At 40.6% G+C, this 23,482-nt stretch overlaps 1 protein-coding gene across 2 annotated transcripts in view; it reads right to left on the bottom strand.

Annotated features, from left to right (window-relative positions):
* Nucleotides 1-4,166: 4,166 nt before the first annotated feature.
* spon1a (spondin 1a) overlaps nucleotides 4,167-23,482 on the bottom strand; it is a 58,092-nt gene continuing 38,776 nt past the window's right edge. For both annotated transcript variants that reach the window (XM_044031030.1, XM_044031031.1), the window contains 10 exons: nucleotides 18,005-18,069; nucleotides 14,734-14,935; nucleotides 11,410-11,550; nucleotides 10,193-10,268; nucleotides 9,715-9,897; nucleotides 8,647-8,817; nucleotides 8,267-8,434; nucleotides 7,340-7,504; nucleotides 5,993-6,259; nucleotides 4,167-5,092 (listed from right to left, as the gene is read on the bottom strand). In XM_044031030.1, coding sequence (XP_043886965.1) covers nucleotides 4,929-5,092; nucleotides 5,993-6,259; nucleotides 7,340-7,504; nucleotides 8,267-8,434; nucleotides 8,647-8,817; nucleotides 9,715-9,897; nucleotides 10,193-10,268; nucleotides 11,410-11,550; nucleotides 14,734-14,935; nucleotides 18,005-18,069 — 1,602 coding nt within the window. In that variant the 3' untranslated portion in view covers nucleotides 4,167-4,928. The remainder of the gene's footprint in view (nucleotides 5,093-5,992; nucleotides 6,260-7,339; nucleotides 7,505-8,266; nucleotides 8,435-8,646; nucleotides 8,818-9,714; nucleotides 9,898-10,192; nucleotides 10,269-11,409; nucleotides 11,551-14,733; nucleotides 14,936-18,004; nucleotides 18,070-23,482) is intronic.

Raw genomic sequence — 23,482 nt, forward strand, 5'->3', positions numbered from 1 at the left:
GTAGAGATACATTAAACACACGGCGGCATACTGAGGCACCGACAGTTCAACAAAAGCGTAATCTCCACTTGGAAGCTGCTGCGAGGATAGAGTCAAAACAAATGCAGTTTGTCTGTTTAATCAGACACCACATGGGATGGCGGAATCATCTCCAAAGCAAGACTTAATTACTTATGTAACACGCGGTGGCATTATATTTTAATGAACATCATACTGCGCCATGATCTTTGGCTCAGTATTTTTTTGTTGTTGTTTTTTTAATTAACACGACAGTAAAAGTGGTATCTGTGAGAGTGAAGATATTCAGGGCTTTCAACGCTTAAATGTGGTCGGTAAAATGCGGGGATTTGAAGACATGTGGTTTGTTGTCGGTATTCTAACAGGTAGTCTAAGTCTTTATAATGCTGCGGATTATAGATTTTAACCCCAACACACACACACATACACACACACACTATGAACTGTCAGTCCGAGGTTGTCTCTGGCGCTGCACGTGCAAACCTGAAAGGCTGAAAATGTGTTAAAAGATCATAGGGTAATTTACGACTTATAGCTATTGGGAGGGCTATGCTGTGTTGTCATGGCAACAAAGTGTTGTGCCATTGCTGTGTGTGTCTGTGACGGGGGGAAGCACTGAGAGCAACACACCTTTTACACATGATATATTATGGATATGCACAGTTTTTGATTGATGTGCTTTAAACAGACGTAGCAGGAGGAGTTTAATGTCCCACATGGTTTTGTGTTGATTTTTCAGCAGTTTTCTAAAGCGTTATTGAATATGTTACCACTTTTTTGTACTTTATAGTGCATCCATGCACTGTATTTATTACAGTAAATATAACTATCATTTGGTTTCTTTCTCTTTATTCTATGGTTTTTATACAACTTACAGTTGTTATGTGAGCACAGCTGAGCTCTGTCCTTCACAGAACTATAAAGTACATTAAAGTATCTCATATACACTCATATACCCCTGTCAAAATAAACCCATAAAGGACAGTTTTAACCCATTTTTCCAACAATCCCAGCAAGAATGCGTTTCCCCAGCAACGGGAAAGTAACATGACAGGAAAGCCATCATGTTCTATCACTGTTAAAAGGGTTTTTCCTGCTCTTTGCCAGCAATAGAAAGAGATGACAGTATAACAATGGGGGATAATGAACAGGAAAATGGCAAATAGCCATTTCACTTTTGAAATTAAACATGCATAAACACTGGAGCCACATAATGAGCCGTTCCCTCGGGGAGGCAATCTCTGCAGCCCCGGAGCTGCAAACTTCACACAGAAAAAGGTCTGCAGACTAATTGTTTATCCGGCTAAATATTCTGAATGTGAGCTAATGCTAACTGACATTTCACAACTTCCTTCTGTTCCGTACAGGTTGTAAACCGACATTGATTGTTGCGGTGGCATATACATTAGTGGAAAGGAGCCTCGGCAGGACTGGCCGCCGTATTGATTCTCCCTCTGAGGTTTATTAGTTTATGAAATCCAGTATTTCCTGTGTCTCACAGTCCAGACTGCAGAACTGCCTGTGAGGCTAATAAATAGGGAAGCAATTGTGTACCTGTGTTTTTCCCCCCCCAGCTTTCTGTCTCTCTCTCTTTCCTGCTGTATGTTATGTTATGTACAGACTGACCTCGTCCAATTTACTCTCAAATACAAATTGAATGTATAAGTGAACTCATTCACCCGCCGTCCGCGCTTCACACAGTCATTTTCTCGTCGTTCGCAGTCTGTACAAAGATAAACAGAATGTCAGCTGTCAAAAACAAAACAAAACAACACTATAACAAACCCCCGCTCCATTCATAATCCTTTACGGGGAGATGAGACGGACGATTGTTTAAAGTGTTTGTTAAAAATTAGAGCTTGTCACGTCAAGAAACAGACGTCAAATCGGCGTGAAGCTCGCCCCGCGTTATCTGTCACGCAGCAAGACAAAGCTCTACACTGACAACAATTAAAAAGACAGTGGAAAGACTGAGGAACGTCCTGCTGCTGTATCACGTTACACGGACTGTGCCGAGGAGCAATGAAATTGCTAAATTGCTTCATCGTGAAATTCAAACAGAGTTGTGTGATCGCACTGATTAACACGAGATGAAACGTCTTGCTCCCACAAATCAAACACATTCACTTCCGCCAGATTCCGTCATCATAGACAGCAATTTACTGAAAGAAGCACGTCAATGTGTGGATGAGGTGAACTGCGAGAACAAAACAGGTAATGACAGAACATCACATGACACGAGTCGTGGTTTTTGGCTGTGTTTAAAGATGACACTTTGACACTTCAATCAATCAGATGCTGCTTTTGTGAGATTCAGTCCAGGAACCTTCTCATTGTGAGGCACAGTTGAATATGTTTCACCCTCTCATCCAACAGGCTTCTTCAGTTCTGACTCACTAGTGGGAAGAACCAGGTGTTTGACCTCTGATACCCAGCTGAACGGGTCGTTAGGTACCCGAGAGACAGAGTCTACTACTGTGTGGGTGCTGGACTTCACTGTTGTTGTAAAAAGAGCTCAGGACAGTGTCTTAGTCCACCTCCTCTGTTGAGTGATGGTTTCTCCAGGTTAACATAGATGGCTTCCTTCACTCCTCTTTCAAACCATCCGTCTTCCCTGGATAGAATGTCAAAAGAGTGTCCCCTGTCCTCCTGGCGTAGGTGGACAGCCGGTTCTTCCCACTCCTGAGTGAGAAGTGAAGAAGCCTCTTGGAGGACAGGTGAAACGTATTCAACTCAACTCAAGCAAGTCCAGTCGTCCACAGCCAAACTACTGAAGAAGATTAACATTTCAACTGATGTGACGACTGTTTTGTGAGGTCACGCGAACCTTTCCTGACACCCACTGACCCTACAGGGTCTGTCCACAGCTCACACCAACACAGAGACACACAAAAAAGGTGGAAAACTTGAGGAAACCAGATCTCTCTGGGAAACGGTTCAACAAGACAAATGACATCAGCAAACATCCGTTGAAGGGCTTGAAGCGGGGAAAGTTAAACACTCAACTATGATCCTTATTAACCCAAACTGTGTTGGGCATAATTTGTATGAATCAGTATTTACAACTTAATGGCAAAGGTTTGGTCGCAGAAGTCAGCGTCCCTGCTTCCACTCAGCAGTGGCGGATCATTTCTGTAATGAGCACAGGGTTTCTGCTGTAACCTGCAGTGCATGAACCTTCTCTTACAAACGGTTCCGAGACACAGAAATAGAACCGGTGTGTGTCAGTGACTGATGGATCTGCTGAGTAAGGCTACGAGATGCCTGCCTGTCCCTGGCGGCAGCGTCTCGCTGGAGTCACTCTATCACGGGCCTGAAGTTATTTTCTCACACGAGACTGGAAACTCGGCAAGCTCATGGAGAAACAGGTTGGAGGGTTCACTTTTCCATGTGCAGCAGTGTGGCCTGCTCTCACAAGTAAATATTCATGAACGCGTCCACAGACGGAGGCAGCTCATTATAATATCACAGAAGACAGAAGATGGAAGGTCTACTTGCATAACGGCGTCTGATCTGCACTGCACAACTCAATCGCGGTCAGATTACACACAAACACGCGCGTCCCGCATCTATTTACTTTATTTTCTTTTAATTAACCCCGAGAACCTCTTATCACAGCCTCCACATGTATTTATGTTTTAACTGCTCAGTCAAGCCTGTAATAATCCCTCCCTCATTTTTTTTATCCAAGTGTGTAAGCGTCCTCTGTGTGTGTGTGTGTGTGTGTGTGGTTGGCATGGAAACAGGAGTGGCATTGTGATGTGTGCATTGAATTTTTCACCCCTGTCCCCTCAGCTTCACAGTGAGGAAACCCTGACATTAACACCCCACCCCCCCTCGTGTGCTACAACATAGAGGCGTGTGTGTGTGTGTGTGTGTGTGTCTTTATAAATAATAAGGTACTGTATATTATCTAATTCAATTTCAGGCAGTATTTAGGCATTGCTTCATCACATATGGAGCTTCGGATTGTACACTCCATTCACCACACTGCCCCCGTGTGGTTGATACACAGAACTACAGAAAGGGGGAGCAGCAAATGGAGAAGCAGCCTTCTCGGTTATAAAACAACTACTGCCATCTAGTGGCCGTAAACGAGTACACCTTTGATTGAATTTCCAGCCCCCCCCTGAATAAAAAGATCCAGATGACAAGTTGTCACATTTACTTTTATTGTAAAGGTGATATTATTCCAAAATATTAATATGTTAGAGGAAGAGAGATAAAGTAACAGACGGGGGGGAAACATCTAGAAAACATCTACACAAGACTTTGGTAAGAATCTTGGGAAACATTCTTATCAAAAATTTCCACAGCAAAAAAATGCGCCAAAATCATATGTATATATATATATATATATAGATATATATCCTGGTCATGGTGAGTCTACATGTACAACAATATAGATGAGTAGAAAGTCAAACGGACATTTTTGTGTCCTGGAAACAAATGAACAATTAAAGGCAGACTGTAGAAAACACTGGAATGGTTTGGCACCTGTGCTTTTAAATCTGGAATATGCTGTTCTACTGAGGGATAACCACGATATCATAACATTTTTATTGTATTATTAAATCAATTTATATTTAATAATTATATTTTCAAGATTGAATTACACCACAACAAGTTTACAGTAACCTTGCAAAAGAGTTGTTTGTGTGTCAGAGCTAGTTTGAAAAAGCACAGAAGAATCGGCTGAGTTTAAATCCAGAGAGTTTTCCAGAGAAGTTCATCTCCTCTTTGTTTGACAGATGATCTCAGCTCTGGATTTAACCGGTAACAGATTCAGGTATGTGCCGTTTCGGCCCTAAACAGAGAGCACTGAATCATTGTTAAACAGTGGCCCCGCCCACCCCCACCCGCTGTCCACATCAACCTTGTTTCCCCAACTCTTTTTTTGTTTGTTTTTTTTAGCAGGGGTGCACATTACAAGCTCTGATCTCCCTCCTGTCCCTGCAGCTGGACAACTGGGCAGTCTTAAACCTCTGCTTCACCGTTACGAGTCGTTCTTGAATACCTCCACCGCACAGTTTGGTACATTCCGTCCAGGACGACCACGGTCGCATTTTACACCCTGCACGGAAGAATCAGAAAAAAAAGAAGAGAGAAATACATTAGGATAACAAAAATGACATTTAAACACACAATTCAATTATATTATCCAATACTTTATAGAGAGAACATCTTTTCTTGCAGGTTACGTCATTGTTATCTTCAGTGTTTTACATACAGTGTAACCAATAGAGAGGAGTTCATATAGCTGAGAAGATGATCAGGCACACAGCCTCACTTTGAGACAGAATTGTCTCACAAAATGTGTTTTTCAAGAAAATAAAAGTGGTATTTCTAAAATTTCGTAAAGTCTAGACTCGAAGATGGCGGTAAGCATATTGCGTTGCCATGGTTTTGGAACAGTGATTGCCGCTGCTGCTGTTGCTGTGATTGTTTTCAACAGAAGACGATGGCAGCGGGTGATCGTCCAAAGGCAGCAGTCACGAATAAGCAATTTCTGGGAGAGGATTGTGAATGAGGTGTTCACAGATGAATTGTGAATACAGAATTTCAGAGTGAGCCCGGGACACAACGGTGATGTTTAAATGCATTCAAAAGTTATATTTGAGAGATTGTTTGAAATATAGACGTTTCTATCAGTTTTTTTATTTTTTATTTTATTTTTTCTATTGACAAAATATTCTAGTGCATCTTTATGCCCAGCAGCAGACCATGACAACTGAGATCTTTTTGATCCTGGTGCTTTGTGTGCCTAAAAATAACCACATACATTGATATCATCATCCTCATTTAGGCCAAAAGTGCCATACGCGATTAAAGAACCCTATCACATTTAAATATTTGTACTATATGTAGAATTTGTAACACGTTTCCTACAAAACTCTAAAATAATTTTTTTACGAGACAAGGTTATTTTTTATTTGAGTGACATTTTTGTGGTGAAAGCAGAACAGACACCAACCTGGATGCTCAGACGTGACCTCAGCTCTCCCCTGCTTGCTCCTCCTCTTCTCGCGCTGTTCCTTGCGACGTTTCTTCTCGTCACTGTTGGCTTGTCCTCTGGAGCACTTCCTGGTCTTGCACTTCTTTCTCTGGATGGTTTCTGAACAGGGGTTCCCTCCGAACTGAGGCTCCATCCTCACAATGCGTGTGCGGATCGTGTGACCCTTCCCGCACGACTTGTTACACTCGGACCACTCGGTCCAATCTGACATGATGCAGTCGATGGCTGAGGAGACAGAAGTGAACCCAGTGAGATGGAGGAAGAACAGGCGGAGCAGAAAACCAATGTCCGAGTTCAAAGTGATTAAAGGAACTCTTCACCGATAATAGAGGTAGTTCTTTTGAAAAATTGTGCTTCCCAACCTCAGTTTCCCCTGAGACGAGAAATATCTTCATTCTTTTCTTCGTTACGTGGCCACCAGTGACACTTGGTCCTATTAGCGTAACTGTTAGCAAAGATGGCGGACACTGTTTACATTCTGGGAATGAGGTCCCACCCCCCTACAAGTGGCTCTAAAAATTGCGGAATTAGCAGAATTTTAGTTTCTATTTTAGTAATACAAAGCTAAATGCAAATCGGTGAGGTATTCCTTTAATTGTAAGCAATTTAAAAATAAATGTAAAATAAGATGTATTATACTGTATAAGGTACAATGTATTATAAAATACATGAAGAATAGCACAATAGCACAGATATAAAGTATAATATACTTTATATCTTTGATGAATCCCTTTTTGATGCAGTGTTGTGTTTACTCGATGCAATTAATTCTATAAATCTGTGATTTTGCACATACTGTAACTAACTATATGGATTATAAAAACACCAAAATACCAACTGTATGATGTGTATTATTTTTATAACCAAACATTTCAGCAAGGAAAAGTGAAAGTGAAAAAAAGTGTCTGTGAATAAAAAGTCTATCCAAAACAAAACTGATTCCCTGATTGTGAATGAATGTGTGTAATAAAAAGTTTTTAAGTATTGTTGTATCAGAGCTTAAGCACATTTTAATACATTTGACTTTAAGCTTTAATTTAGTTTTTACTCTAACTTTCATGTTCGTTGAGTGATTTTCTCCTTAATTGTAGCAAAAAATGCAAATCCGGCACAGTGATCTCCAAATGACTGGCAGCTCGTAATAGATTCACGAGACAGAGGCTGTCCCCTCCCTGTCGTATGTACGTCTACATGAAGGCACCACATTGCATAACGAAGGTGAATTTATCATTCATTTCCATAATCTACATATCTGCATACATTCACAGTATTGGAGTATGCAGATAGGAATGGTTTATTACTTACGGCACTCGGGTAGCATGCACTTCTCCACCTGTTCTAGCTCCTCTGTACACTCTCCCAGCTCCACGGGGGACTTGAGCATGCGCTGTCGCGTCCTCATTCCTTTCCCACACGTCACGCTGCAGTCACTCCAGTCGGACCATGGAGTCAGCAGGCAGGGGATGGTGTCTATGTAACACATTTAGAGTGAATCGTAGAACAGATGAGGTGTAAGACACCGAGATTATAATGAAAGGGATCAGGTCAAATCTGTTTTTGTAAAAAGTAAAAGTGATCAAAATATCTCTTCTCAAAGGGAAAATGTGTTAGTAACCCTTCGTACCAAATTTGATTACAAGAGTTGGTAAGTGTTCAAAAATTAGGTTTTAAATCATCTAAGATGCAGGGGGCGTGGCCACTGTGTGCAGCCATTGCACACACACACTATTTTGGTCTACCTGCTCAAGTGGGGACCAGATTCCGTAAACTTTCATCAGTGTTTGTACAGAATATTGAGGTAAACGCTCTTATAACATGTAGAGAAGCAACATTTTCACCATTTTGGTGGCAGTGGAACAACAAAGGCAAACCGGTGATAAAACGTGCCGTTACCTCCTGTGCATCATGCAGCTATGTTTTTAGACACGCCTTAAAAAAAAAGAGAAACTTAACCACTATTTTTTAACATATAATGTGTGAAGAGGAGAAACTCTGTATTTTCTTTACAGGGTCAACTAAAATGGAATAGTATGTGCCGTGTAGACAGTGAGTTACCAGAATATATACAGCATGAGCTTATTATTCATAGTGTAAACATTGTAAAGGATTGCTCATATTGCACTTACAGAAATAACAATGGTGTGTTGCACAATACTGATTCAGCAGAGGATGAGTTTCGTGTGGTTTTCCAGAGAACAGCGTGAATGAATTCAGAGATAAAACGCTACTCACGGCACTCTGGCATCATGCACTTCTCCACTTCGAGCACCTCTGCCCCACAAATGGAGCCATCTTCAGGAGGCATCTTCACCATGCGCTCTCGCCTCTTCATGCCAAGACCACAAGTAGCACTGCAGACATCCCATTCACCCCACTCTGTAACCAGGCAACTGCTGGGCGCTGCGGCCAGAAGAGGAAGGCAGGGTTAAACCTACAGGGCAGCTTATGTCACATATACCTGGATAGTATTAAAGGTACATTATGCAAGTGATAAAATGACCGTGATGTGACATCAGAAATTAAGGAAACTCTGTGTTTTCTGCTGGATATGTGAACAAATGAGTTTCAGCCAGCAGTGGCTAAAGGCACGGAATGAGAGAAGGAAAACCTACAGCATTCCTCATTGACCACACAGTTGTCAGCCTCCTCCGTGGGCAGGGTGCAAAGGGAGCCGTCCTCAGGGAATTGCTTGACGTAGCGCTCTCGGGAACGCGTGGCCATTCCACACGACGCACTACACGGAGACCAGGCGATCCACTCTGACATCATACAAGTGGACGCATCTAGACAAACATGAGGTCAGCGTGTTTAGACACGGACACGCAAAATGCTGCCACAGGCAAATGTGTTTGTAAAGAGACCAATATTAACCTATAAAAACCTTACAAAATAATGATCATAGTAAATTACTCCTAACATTAAAAAAAAAATTTCCTAATGCATTTTAACTTGACTTGCAAAGGGCTGCCATGCGATCAAAGTGTGTTTTGATTGTAAACTGCTCTGATTCAATTCCTGCAGTTCCTTTGAATAATGCTCATAGACTGTCTTCAGTGGAGGCCGAGCTTTAAAAACTCAGTAATTACACAGAGAAAACTTTCAGTCTTTGGAGCAGTTGACTGCCAAAGTGTGCACTGTGCAGTACTGTCATGGCCACCTAGTGAGCCATGTCGGTACTGCAGGTGGGCTGTTAAAAAAAAGAAAGAAAAAAAAGTCATACATAAAGTTATGTAATTAAGCCTCAAATGGCTTTAAGATGTTTAAGGTTAACATAATCAGAAATAAAACAACAGGTATTAACAAACAATGTGTTTTTTAATTATTTAACCTTTTAGTGGAAGGAAATTAGGCTCGTGACCGGAGGGTTCAACTGCCAGGACAGGTCAAGGGCTGGGGAGCCCCTGGTGGGTTGAATGCAGAGGTCAGTTAACTATCAATAATTGGTGTGTGTGCAAATAGAAACTAATTCTAATCCCCATATACATTTTGTAGACCAAATATAATAGCTATCACCTGATAGGTGACCCCTCAATAAAACATATCTCTTGACTTTGTGAAGGAACAGTGGTTTTCAGGTATAAAAATGAAAAAGTGTGCATTGATTAGATAAGATTTTCAGTATTTAAATAAGGCAGCAGCATCTTTAAGTTTGGGAATGACAGTTTTAGACAGATACTCACCCTCATAACTACACCCAGGCCCCATGCAAGGCTCAAAATCCTGGGTGTGTGGGCAGGGAACACTGAGGTCCAACTGGGCTTTCAGCATCCTCTGCCTCATCCTCTTGCCCTTTTCACAAGTGGCAGAGCTGCAGGCCGACCATGGCGACCAGTTGGAGTAGATGCATGTCTCAGGGGTATCATCTGTGTGATAGTTAATGCATGTCAGGGCAAAGGAAGCTTATTTATATTCACACACACACACATACAATGCAGTTTAAAGGCTTTAAAGAGGCATGAAAATACATTAAAGAATAAGACATTAGGAAAACATTAAAAATGCATTTAAGCCATCGTAAAAAGAAAACAAGGCAGTTAAAAATGCAGAGGCAGAAAATACTTTAAAGTGAAACAACAAGAAGACATTAAATTGCATCAAACAGACATTAACAACAAGAGAATTAAAAGAGAGAGCGAGAGAGAGAGAGAGCATTCAGACCTTCCTCTTTCTCCTCCTGTGCAATATCTGCTACAATGTCATCCACATTGTCGGGCACAATGTTGCACTGTTCGCCCTGTGAAGACACAGATACACGACGATGTATCACATTGCTATAATCCTTAAGTGCAGCACTGATGTAGGAACACGCACAATATACACATCTGAAGGATGTATGTACAATGTAAACTGTGGCAAGAAGCCAATGTGTATTGTCCAATGCACTTCCTTCCTACACGTGTGTGTGTGCTATCGATTCCTGTAAATGTGGAAAATAATAATGATACTAATGATTAAAAGAAAACATCATGTTCCCTACATCTGCCTCTAGGTGTCACTGGAGGATTGGGAACCTTTCATCTCGTGGTTTCTGTTCATCAAAAGTGAATTTTAATACTTGCCATGAAAGTGTTCACTTAGTTGTTTGTTTTCTTGAAATGCATGTCTCGTTTTGTACCAAACACACCAAATTGATTCCGTCTATAATGATTTCTTTGTTATGTGGAGCAAAGAAATGAAGAAAATATTCACATTTAAGAAGCTAAAACCATCAGAAATCTTGTTTAAATCATGAAAAAATGCTTCAAACTGATTATCAAAATAGCTGACGATTACTTTAGTAACCGGTTAATCGAGTAATGGTATCAGCTCTTTATTTGATCCATTTATATTTGAAGTTTTGGAAAATTTGTAAATCAGCAGATTTGACAGTTGGTAACAACTGAAGTTAGTGTTTCACCAAGAGGCTCCTTCACGTCCTCTCGGATGGGAGGTGAAACATCTTCAAGAGAAACTTCAAGTCCAGTTGCTACCGAATCTACTTCAGAATAACGTTCTGTGAAATATCAGCATCTTTTGATTTAAAAATGTATGTCAGTCGAATCCAACTCATTTATCAGCATAGCAGAGAATCAATGAGAGCCGAGTGCGAACACAGAATGCAGAAAGACGAGGCACAGAGCTAGGATGAAGAGGAACAGCACCTTGAAATACAAATATAGACGGGGGAATGAAAAGAATCAAGAGGTCAGATTTAAGACCTTGATCCCTTCTCAGGGCCTTTAGTTTTTCTTTTTTTGCATTCATGACGCTGTTAATAATCAAAATGCTGTATGGCAGTCTGAATATTGACTTTCACCAGACTCTCATTATTATCATTACCCAGTTAAATCTACCAAGTATTTCTATTTGCAGCAGTGGTGTGAAAACAGACTGACCTTTCTAGCGATGCGCTCCACCACCACCCTGGCCACAGGAGTGATAGCGCCCCCCTCAGGATCATAAAACGGGCTCTGTGGATGATCCAGGCTGGTCAGAGGGCGGATCTTTTCCGGGGGCACAGCAGGTTTGTTGGGAGACTAAAAGAAGACAAACAGGAAGGGAAACGTTTTTGAAATAAGAGCATGTAGGTCATGAAGTGGTTACTAAAGTTACTAAAAAAAAGTTAGTGAAAGCACAAGTCAGACAGAGGACAGGTCCCAAAGTCAGAGAGCAGCTGTGGAGGAGTGATGCAGTTTATATGGGAGATGCTCTTATTAGTCAACAGTAAAGGTCTGCCAGCATGTGGTTGATAGAAGCACCAGTGCCAGAGGCTGACTGGAGGCAGAAGACCTGCTCATCCTTCACCCCCCCCAACTGTGGCCACCCATACAAAACCACTGGAGAGCACAATCCTGTTTGTTTTTGTGAGAGCAGGGAGAAAATAGACAGGAGTAATGACTGGCCACTAATTAAAAGATACAGTAAAACTAATGGCACAGAGGATGGATCTCATTACTCTGACACAGGCCTATGCCTTTAACAACTTTGTAACAAAGTCCCACTCCACCGCCGGGATAGCCACAGTTTCATTATCCTCCTCGCTGCACTATTATTTTAGAGCAGATGAGGTCTTACATCGATCTTGTTTATTCAAGCTGTCATTTCGGGAATGTTAATTTTAATTTAACCTCTACATCTTTGGGATTGAAGCCATGCAGAAGTTGCTTTATTTAAATGGAAATCATGTCTTCGGTCAAACTGTGCATCAGCTTACTCAGAGTCCAAAGATTGCTTTTTGATATGACAAGTAACCAAACCCAAATCTATCTATCTATCTATCTATCTATCTATCTATCTATCTATCTATCTATCTATCTATCTATCTACCATTTAACACTGCAGCTGACATGTTTGTGCAAACATTTTGCATTACCGTAATTATGCGACGGTGCAACTAAATTATTTTTTTAAATTATGTTTAACACGCAGAAAATCTTGTTTTCATGTACAACTACAATATAACTTTTTACTATTTACTACACTATTTTAACATGCAGTAAATTGTGAATAACTGCCAGATGTTAAGAGTTATTCTGGATAAGGGAAAGGGTCCAGACAGAGTGTTTAAGGGTTAAAGTTACTAGTTACTTTTACAACACTGCTGGTCGTGTGTAGACATAATTGCAGACAAATATCACTGGCTTAGATTAACTGTTTTAATAAAACTTGGATCTCACGTTTTTCACTCAAACCTCACAAGGACTGAGGTATAATGAGTTTATTAAGTGGATTTAAGATCATCTCGTAAAGGTTGTTAGAATCCCTGATTCACCAGAGCTTTTTTGAGCCTTTTTTTGTGGATGTGTGTGACAGAGAATGTGAGCATAAATGTTATGTGGCTCTGTGTACATTGGCCCTGTGATCGGTAAGCGACCCTAACCCTGTGTCAGCTGGGATTGGCTCTACTAGCCACAATGGATGAATGAATGAACAAATGAATGGCTTACATGCAATGGACATGTGGGATAAAAAGGAACACAAAATCACAAAAATATGTTTTCTTGTGTCCTGTTTTTTGTATTGTGTTTTTTTTTACTCTGGGAAGAGCGATCTTGACCCTGATTGCAGCAATTGAGTGATGAGGGTTTCAGAGAACCTTAATTGCCTTCATTAACTGCTGCAGCTCCATCTGCTCGGTGTGTTGATAAATAGAACAAATCACAGGGTCAAATGACACTAATTCATTTCCAGTTTTTTGAACAACCTGCCTGTTTTACCTTTCGCAGGTTTTTTTGGTGTGCCTTCTATCTAGTTTATCACAGTGAGCACTCCAGTGCAGTGTCAGTGACTTGCCTCAAAAATATCTGCTGTGTATGATTCACATTCTGCACTCACATGATTTCCTCACAAGTTTTGCTCTTCTTCAGGATTATGGAGTTGTCCAAACTTCACTGTACCACACTCAAGCTGCAGAGTTTTTTCATTATCTCTTAACTTGACAATTATTTTCTCAGTTCATTTATGAGTTTCGTTGTCCAGTAAGTGTCAGAAAATAGTGAAATTTCTTTTAAACCTAGAATAATTAGTTATGATACTGTCATAGAGGAGCAAAATATTCACATTCAAAAAGTAGCAACCAGAGAACAAATTAATTGTTGTGGCCATGCATCAGACATTTTTGGCACAGTATAACACACGGCTAACAGAGAGCTTGTTAATATCCATGCTGCCATTAAAGTGCAGTTTGAGTTAATACATATGGGCTAAGTGAGTGAAGACAGGTGTGGCATACAAAGAGAGTGAGAGAGAGAGAGAGCGAAATTATTCCTGAAGCCAGCCAAAGCAAGCACAAGAGCATGGCTCAGTGGCTTCACCTGCGTGCAGTGAGGAAACAGCCAAAGGATTCACTGACATAAAAGTCATGTTGTCTGTTTGGTCAAACAGACACACACAAAGACACACACACACAAAGCCTAATCTATTAACAGGGACTGAAGACAGTGAGCACGCAGCAGATGCCACCTCAGGGTGAAGACGAACTCCAAACGTTCAAGGCTGTTATCTGAGAATTGGATGCGTAATGACACTTGAATTGTTGCAGATGGGAAGAGTGTGAAGAAGTAAGTGACTGAGTGATTGTGAATGCAAGCAGGCAGGCAGATGAGAGGGTGTTGTAATGTCAGACAAACAGGAGGTTATGAGAGTGAAGAAGATCATGCAGGGGGTAAAAGGTGGAGGGAAATATCAGTTTGCAAAAGGCTACGACAGCGACAGGACTGCAGGGTTGTAACCTGAGTTATATGGGTGAATGTTCCTTTTCCTTTCATTTTCTCAAATAAAACAACACTACCACATGTCATTTATCACCAAAACAAACAGTTGACAGACAATTTGTAAAAGCTACATTTCATTCAAAATGATTTACACAGTTTAAAGCAGTGTTATAGTTGAGTCTGAGGTCAGTCTCCTGTCCCCGATATGTCTGATTCATGAGTTAAAAGACAAACTCATTATATTACATTACATTACATGTAGCAGACACTTTTATCCAAAGCGACTTAGAATAAGTGCATTACAACATTTGGGTACAAACAAGAGCTAGAAGTAAATAAGTGCTTCAAGTATGCCAAAGGATTAGAAAAGTGGCTTTCAGGTGGGGAAAAAGAAGATTCTATGAGTTAGTTAGAATTTTGGTGGAATACAGAAGATTTTTTCAATATACTGTAAATATGGCAGCTGCTGTAGTGATGGCATCTAAATGTCTGATTGCTGTTACTCACCTCATATGACACCCCACTGTCAGTGCCTGCATCCCAGGGAATCAGGTCCTGAATCACCCTCTGGACCCAGCCACACTCCTTGGTACACAAGTCCTCAGCGGACAGACCCACATTCCAGTCCGGACTAGGTCCCAACATGGTCAGGAAGGACATGAGGTGACGTGTGCGGTCCACTGAGAATTCAGCTGAAGGAGCCGCTCGTCTGAGGAAGAAAGTAAAGGTATGAAAAAAAAGTAGGAACATGCTTCGCTGCACCTGTTTCTTACATGCAAAGACTAAATAAGTCACGTTTGATATTTTGCAGGTAGTGTGCAAGGTTAACAGAGAATAGTGATTGATTCAGACTGCAAATCCAATTATAAAACATTAAGTGGCTTCAAATGATTTATGAAAGATCTAGATCAGGTTTTTCTGGGACTGGTCCAAATCACCTTTTAATAGTAATTAATATAGGATAAATACCAGAACCAAGGCAAATACATTCACAGCATTTCCACTTAGGTTATTCATTTGGTTGTCAACACACAATTGTCAACAGATTATGAGACTTTACTGTACATATACACATAGGCCACTGATGCCCATCGAACGTGTAAAGATGTCTTATTAGTTATTTAAAATATGTTAACAACCTAATTAACGGTCTTATTATAAACCATTTATACATATCTTAGTGTATCTTAGTCTTTTTTTCAGGGCAGGTGTTAGAGATGATTCAATAAAATGGACTTGGATCAGCTCAGATGGTGATACTTGCATTGATGCTGGGACATCTCCACACATGCTACAGAGCAACTGCGGTGCGTTTCGGCCTGTGTCACTGACTCATGGAAGCTGCGTGTGTTTCACTGCCACACAGAATTGTAGCCCACATTTATCTCTCCTCCACAAAGACACACATGCCTCTGGCCAGCGTTTGTGTTGTGAGCAATGACTGACGGCTCAACCAATTACAAGAATTTTTATTCCAGCCTACAAAATATTAATTAGGAGTGGTTAGATTCTTGTCGACACGCTGACAATTAGTCAGTGATTCCTGTTCCGCTGTCATCATGCCCGTATACACTCATTTGACTTCAGCCAGCTCAGTCTTCCCTTTGTGCGCTCCACTGATGATGGCCTCTGAGGATGTGAAATGGCCCTTATCCACAGGGAGCACACACAACTCGACTCCACGTCCCCGTGCCTCTTCTCACAGAGTACAGCAGGTCTTAGGTTTATCTCACACAGCCACCTGGGCACTACACATAAGTGAAGCGTAACTGACAGAAAAAAAAAAGAAGAGAAAAGAACCAGACCAAGTTCGGTTAAAAAAAACAAAAAGAAAAACCAGGGAGACATAAAACACTCTTGATATTTTAACCCCCGGTGAAATATGCTGGCTCTTCCAAACTCTTTTATGGTTTGTGAGTGCGCGTAGGAGTATTTTTCGAGAGGTGTTACTGTGAACGTTTGCAGGTCTCATGGTGTTGTTCCATGGATCCACAGCTCTAATCATTTCTTCCCTTATTTTTGCAACTGTGTGGGTGGCCAATCAGTATTTATTGATTCTCAAGGTCCTGTTGAGTTGACACCGAAATACAGTACTTGATTAAGGCGAGAGATCACCTTCATTTAAGTCTCGATCTGGCCTCTGAAGTGTTTGGGATAGTTTGAGCGTTGCTTATAATACATTATTGCACTGCTTATCACTGCAGATTGCCGAGGTTTATGATTTTATTTGATTTATGTGTTTTTGTGGGCAGAGTGGGTGAGATAATCATCTACAGTATTATGTTTTATATCTTTCATTATGCCATATACCCTATACATAGCACTGCAGTTACAGGAACAGATGTGTACGCAAAATAAATAAGCGTGTGACAAGAGTGAAAAAGACATAATAATTATGACAAGAGGGATTAAAACGGGGAATACAACAAGTAGTAAAAGGGAAAATATGTAGTATATGGTGTGGTTGTGAGTGAAACATAGTTCCAGGTTTATATGCAAATGTTCTAGGATGACCAGTTGCATTAAGGTGTAGTTGTTGGGTGATTACAGTCTGACTCCTATTGTGGACATTTGTCTTTAACTTAATTTCACCTGTTCACACTGTAGCCAACAGCATATGTAGAGTGATAGCGGGAGAATAAGAGGAGAATACATACATATCCTCTCTAACCTACGATCCCGGAGCACTGGCATTTATCCGTTTTTGATTTGTGCTCCAAAGTGAGAAAAACGTTCATCAGAGGATTCTTCCATGATGTAATGGACACAAATCACCCTTTCCCAGTGTATTTGCCTTGACATAGTTGGATGTGCCGTATTCAGTCAGGGTGTGAAACAAATGAACTGTTTGCATGTATACAGCACACAATACGCTAATTAGCCCATGTAGATATCACAACTTCTATTCCTTGCTGGGTTCTCCCCTTTGGAGACTAAACATGGCCCTGGCTGGCACCCTGTGGCTGAGGAAAACTACACAGAACACGTCTCTTCCACTGAAGTTTCTTGTTGTTCTCATGAATAAGAGATGGCCTCAGTGAATTTAGGACTAAATGAGCAATCACACTGTAAATACACAGTAGCTGGCAGTTTCAGGGCACCACAGAGCCGGGTTTTCACTGATGGGCTATCACTAAATCCAACACTACCAACTAACTGAATGGTCTGACTCCATAAGCCTTAAAGCCTCTTTAATCTGTGGTATCGTATATACAGCATGTGAGTTTATTAGTACATTAAGTGTCTTTACCAGTGGTTAGGTAAGTAAGGTCTATGCTCTGTGCTGTGAAGGCAATAATATTTATAGATTGATTCCCTTGCTTGCTGGCACAGACTGCTGTAAAAATCACTTTGCAGACATTAAAAAATCTTGTGAAAAATGACTTCTGCACAGTGAAAAAGAACTTGATACACATGCTGTCTGTGTCCAACAATTTAAAGACGAAGAAGTTGTCTCAAAGATAAGAGGCTACTTCACTAAGATCTTGGGTTAAAATGTGCTGAGAAACCAGTGAATTAAGTATGCGGGAACATGTAGCAGTGATCCATTAAAGAGCCTATAGAATTGCTTAAGAATAATTAAATGGAAGCCTATTACAAATCTGCCGCAGGGATGAGAGTTTCAAACAATTGATGGTATAGCCAGTTGATATAGTATATACTGTTTACCATACTCCTGATATGTCCCAGTATACATAATGGTGATTTGAAAAAATAGTGTTGAACTTTCATGTCAAAATCCAAAAAAGTTTGGCAGATAAGGTAAGGCATTACTTACATATTAAGTGGTTGCCAGGCCGGCCACTGCGCTTTCATTTTGATGACGGTCAGGACATCGTCACCCTGACAGAGAAAGAGACAGAGAGAGAGAAAGAAAAATTATTATTATTATTGTTATTATTATAAATAATAATAAAAGTAATAATAATAATAAATTAAAAAAGTATTATTTTGAGCTATTATTTCTTGTAAAGAACTTTGAACTGCACAAACCCAAATGACTGACTGATTGAAAATGCACAAAAGGATTAAAAGAAAACCAGTTTACAGCAAAAATCCATACATGTTAATGGCCTGCATTTACAAACCATATTCAACCACTTTACACCGCAGGTCGTATTTCACATAATTAATACAGCACTACTTCGCTATAGCTCGTTCATTCAAACATTGATGAAACAGCCCAAGGACATGTCGTTATGCAGGACTTGAGGACTGAACCTCCTTCGGGGATTTAACCACCGTACTCCCAATTAGTGGGCAACCCGCCTTCCCTCCTGAGCAACAGCTGCCCTCTGCATCCCGATCCCTTGCTCTATAATTTCATTACAGCATATTTGACAGGCTGACAACAGCCATGGCAAACTAATGCTATTTCAGGTTCAAGGATGATACTCATGGGCTGTGTGTGTGCCACTATGAATTAAACTGTTATATACTTAACTCTCTTTGTGGGGGTTTTCCACTAGGCAACACTGTGTGGCGCTTACTGGAGCTTAACACTTTTGAGGGAACTCACACAAGGAACCATTTTTCTTTTACAAATACATGTTTTTTTTTGGTTGTTGTTGTTATTTTTGTTCTGGCTCTGTTTAGTCTTTGTGAGCTGTGTTTTTCATCTGAAAACAAGGCTTTGTCAAGCAATACTATCAGACCTGATTGTGGATGCTTTTGTTAGTATACAGTAGATGGGCAGTGCAGGGGCGGACAGGGGCAAGTACTGCGGTTATGCTGTCAAACTGCTAAAAGATTGGATTTTTTTTGAGCAGTAATATTCACTTCTGAAGCTTTTTATGTGCACTTTTTTACATTTTTTAACTCAAACTCCTGCACAGGGGGGGGGGATTTTAACCGTAAAAGCATTTATATGTAAACAAAGAGCTGCTTATTCTGTGTTAACCCGACCACCTCTCTTTAACATGACAGAGGTTTCACCATCCACTATCCCCAACACAAAGTTTAGAAATATGAGAACTGCAAGACCTTTGGAGACACAGATAAGTCACAACAGCGGCTTTTGTGATGGTGACAGTAACCTCTTGTGAGTGAGCCAAAAAAAAAAAGCCCAACCCATAGTTTAGTCTTTTGACAGCCAAAAATGTCAGAATGTGACTCATAACTACTGAAAAGGGCACATTTCATGTTCTGCACCTGCAACCACCCAAACAACATAAGACACTTCTCAGTATCCTCTATTTATTTCTTCGTCATCCAACACAGAACTACCTGAGTGCACAAACATACAATGGCCATATTTCCTGGCAAAGACCTCTTTAGAATCCACCTACCTCCTAAAACGTAGTCAAAATGTGCATGATTGCGCTCTGAAAGTGGCGGAAATGTGTTTCTCTACCATACAGTGATTATAAAATATCAAAGTGGAGAGCGGTGTGTGGATGTTGAAGTGGTGCAACTCTGTCCTTCCCTGATAAGAATGTGTGTTTCTTCTCAGGAGAGACTTACTTAAGAGTCAGTAAGTGATGCTGCTTTGAAAGGGATCACAGGATGCTGATGTGATAGAATGTAATTGATGCCAGCTTTACCATTCATATCAGCAGGTACACAGAAAGAACGCATGCCATGTGCACACTCCAAAATAGGATCCAAAATCCTGTTAGCAACAGACATTAAAGTCATTTTGAAGTCTCCAGGAAATTCTGAGGTACTTTTCTACCTTTTCGAGCATGAATCTCCAAACCAAGCGAGTGAGACCTGATGAAACCTGACCAGGCAATGGGCCATCTCTATCCTATATATAAATATAAATAAAACAGATAAGATGAATCATCAAGTTTTTAAGGGGGTTCAACACATTTCAGGTTTCAAACTTTCTGCAATGATGTGTGAAAAGGGACTATCCTAAATAAAACATGACTATTTTTTTCCTGAATAGGTAATTATGTACATCAGTGAAAGGACACAGGAATTTTGTGCACATTCTGAGTAGCATTTCAGTCTTAACTCATCTTTACAAAGTCTCTGTAGGTTCAAAACAAAAGATGCAATCCAATAGACAGACACTTTAATTCATCCACTTGGGTAAATTCAAGTATTGCGCAGCTCACAAGACAACCATTATGATCATTATTATTGCATAATTTATAGATATTGCTTGTGCAACATAGAGGGGACAAAGATCTTCACAGCAGCTCAATTCGGCAGCACAGCTCAATGAGTCGACCACAGCAACTACTTCTCTGAGACGCCAGGACACTGTGGAGAGGATGCATCTCTCCACCACAGTGCCCAGTGAGTCCTGCCTCCACCCAGTCACTGACGAAGCCCCCTTTTTTTTCTCACCAGCAAACTGCGGCATATAAAAGATTGCTGGCCACCACAGACTGGTAAAAATATGTAGAGCATCTCACTGCAGACCTGGAAGGACCGGAGTCTCCTGAGGAAGAACAGATGGCTCTGTTCCTGTAGGTATACCTAGGTATTTATACAACTTTATCTCAATGTGGACAACGATGATTTTCACTGGCTCAAGAGGTGGCTCAGGACTGTGAAAATCCACCACCATTTCAGTGATTTTTAATGTATTCAGGAGTAGATCCTTCTTGTCACTCCATCCACTTATTTCTCGGCATGGCATGACCCAGCGTAAAGTCAGATGTGTATAGTGGGAACAGGGAAGGGGCCAGGAAAGTCAATTAATCCTGCAATCTTCCCAAGCTGTTCTCCAGTATCGGGGGGGTCTGAGGATATTAAATGTACTTGAGAAATCAATAAAATCATCCTCATATACCCACCAGATTAATCTAGGTGTAAAGAGGCCCAGAGGAGCATGTAGAAGACAGCGTCCTCCACGTCCAAGATGGTCTCTGCGTGCAAAATGGAGAGGGTCCATTGCCTGGCAAGTTAGGGGGTTCGCGCATACAGAGAAGCAGCTGCTTCTGAGACTTCATGATCTGCAAAGTGAGGTTCTATATTTTACTCAGCTCCACTGGAAACCCTACTCTAGGTAGTGGTACAAGACCAGAACCCTCCCCAGCTGTAGACTCATGTTGACAATCTTACGTAGGTTCGTAGGACGGAGTGCAATAGGAGTTTGAAGAATGTGACGTTGCAGCAATTGATGGAGGTGTAAAAGGAGATGGCAAGGAGAAGCCAGGACAGGGCAAGGAACTGCAAGGAGAGGAGACCATGTCTGAAGTGTTGGATGGAACCACAGGGGCAGTTACAGGAAACTAAAGAACCTGTTATAAAGCTGATTAGCCTTGTCTACATCACCTACATTTGCCTGGCTGTTCGCTCAACTCTCCTTCTGTAATCATTATAATTATTTTAGAATTCTATTATTATATAACAAATAACTCTCACTGATTAATGACGACAACTACAATATATTTTATGATAGTTATAAAACAAGCAACATGTAACACAGACAAAGTGCTGCCCTATATCTCTGTTGTATCATCCAGAACTGCATATATCCTGGTTCTCACACAACTTTATTTAGTTTACGGTTCATTAAAAAGTTTGCAGCAATCACACAGAGAGAGACAGTTGCTGTGGATAATTGCAATATAAGCCTAAAGGTAAATTATGAAACATAATCACAGTAGAAAACATATATTTACTGTAAAATAGCCACTCAGTGGTCTGATGTGCATGGTCACTAATTACCCAGCTGCATTGTCATTATTTTTTCATTTATAAAACTGAAACAAAATGAACAAAAACTGGCTGTACAGTTTGACACATATTAAGCTTTAAATCAGCATAAATCATGCATCGATCTCCTCTCGTGTTCCTGTCACGCGTGGTTTGGAAGTGGCAATCCGTTAGAAGCAAATTTAGTCAGTATGCAGTCATAAATAAACTCAGACAACTCTCAAGTTTAATGATTGGTGGCATAAAGATTAATTGGCGTAATAATAAATGGGAACCAGATCATTACCTTGGCACAGAATCCCTAAATTAACATGCACAATTATGCCTGCATCCATTCATTAACTTACGCCATTAGCATGAGTTAAGTGTCAACTTGTGTCAACCAATGGGATTGTAAGCAGCACTTTCTTTTAAAATTTTACTGCGATTCCCTTTTTTCATTTTAACTGAACCAGGACCACTAATTTAAGTCAGAATCCACTCCTTGCTTTTTTGTCATGCATTTGTCAGAGGTGGAACGAGCTCGGGATAAACTTTCAAAGCATACGCAGACGTTCTGCAGCTCAGATGGAGTTCATTTTCACCAATGACAAGGATGTCTACAGCTGAACCCTATTAATGTAATGTGCCCCATGCTTCTCCTGCCAAACACTTCCCGAAGTTAGATTTTCAGAGAGCCTGTTATTTCCATCTGGGGGGAAAAAGCAGGTCTGTGACTCTGTAGTATCAGGTATGACGGCAGCTAAGGGACAACCTTTCAGGGACACACTGAAGTTCAAATTAAACGGCTTGTTTTTTTATATGCTTTATCCATGAAATGGCATGAAAAAAAAACAACAAAACATTGTGCTTCTCGCTGCTTCAACTTTCCCAAAATCCAGTTTCAAGTTACTAATTTATATTTTAAATCACTTGTTTGAGTGCCTGTCTGCCTCCTATGAAAACCAATGCTGGAACACAATTCAAACAACTTTATCAATTCCATTGGTGGCAAATAATTTGCAAGAGCTTATGGTCACACAAAAAAAACAAGGAAGATAAATGTGGAATAACAATTGGTGCTGAATAATTCAAAGGAAATGATCCACTTGTGATTGGATCTTTTTAAGTGAAGCATAGATTTTTGTTGGGAGTCACCAGGAGGGACAGCATGAGAAAGGAGCAGGGACTGCTCAGACTGAACAGTTTGGAAATAAAGTAAGAATTGAATAAAATGAAAGAATAGAATTAGAAGACAACAATAAATACAATAACAAATCTGCTGTTCTTGTCATGTTTTTCTTTGAGTTCAGGACATTTTGTCTACTTTTCTAAAAAGGTTTTCGACTTCTTGTTGTCATGTCACTGACAATCATAATTATTTCCCCTGAAAATTTCTTAAAGAGAATGCAAATGGGCTTTTGTAATCAATCACACTGTGCTGCTGAATCATCTTGTGCATCACAATGCTCCTGTCATTTATCACTGTCAGACCACAGCAGCCGTGCCGGCACATCTGCCCAACCGGACAAAAGCTGTGGCATGAATCACAGTGTGTGATGTGTGCTTCATTAAAAATGATATTAACGTTATTAAAAACTATTTACAATCACCCAATATCCGCTCAAAGTCAAATATCTCACCGGAGTGCAATGACTCA

Source organism: Solea senegalensis, linkage group LG7 (assembly GCF_019176455.1).
Source record: "Solea senegalensis isolate Sse05_10M linkage group LG7, IFAPA_SoseM_1, whole genome shotgun sequence".
NCBI classification, from domain to species: domain Eukaryota; kingdom Metazoa; phylum Chordata; class Actinopteri; order Pleuronectiformes; family Soleidae; genus Solea; species Solea senegalensis.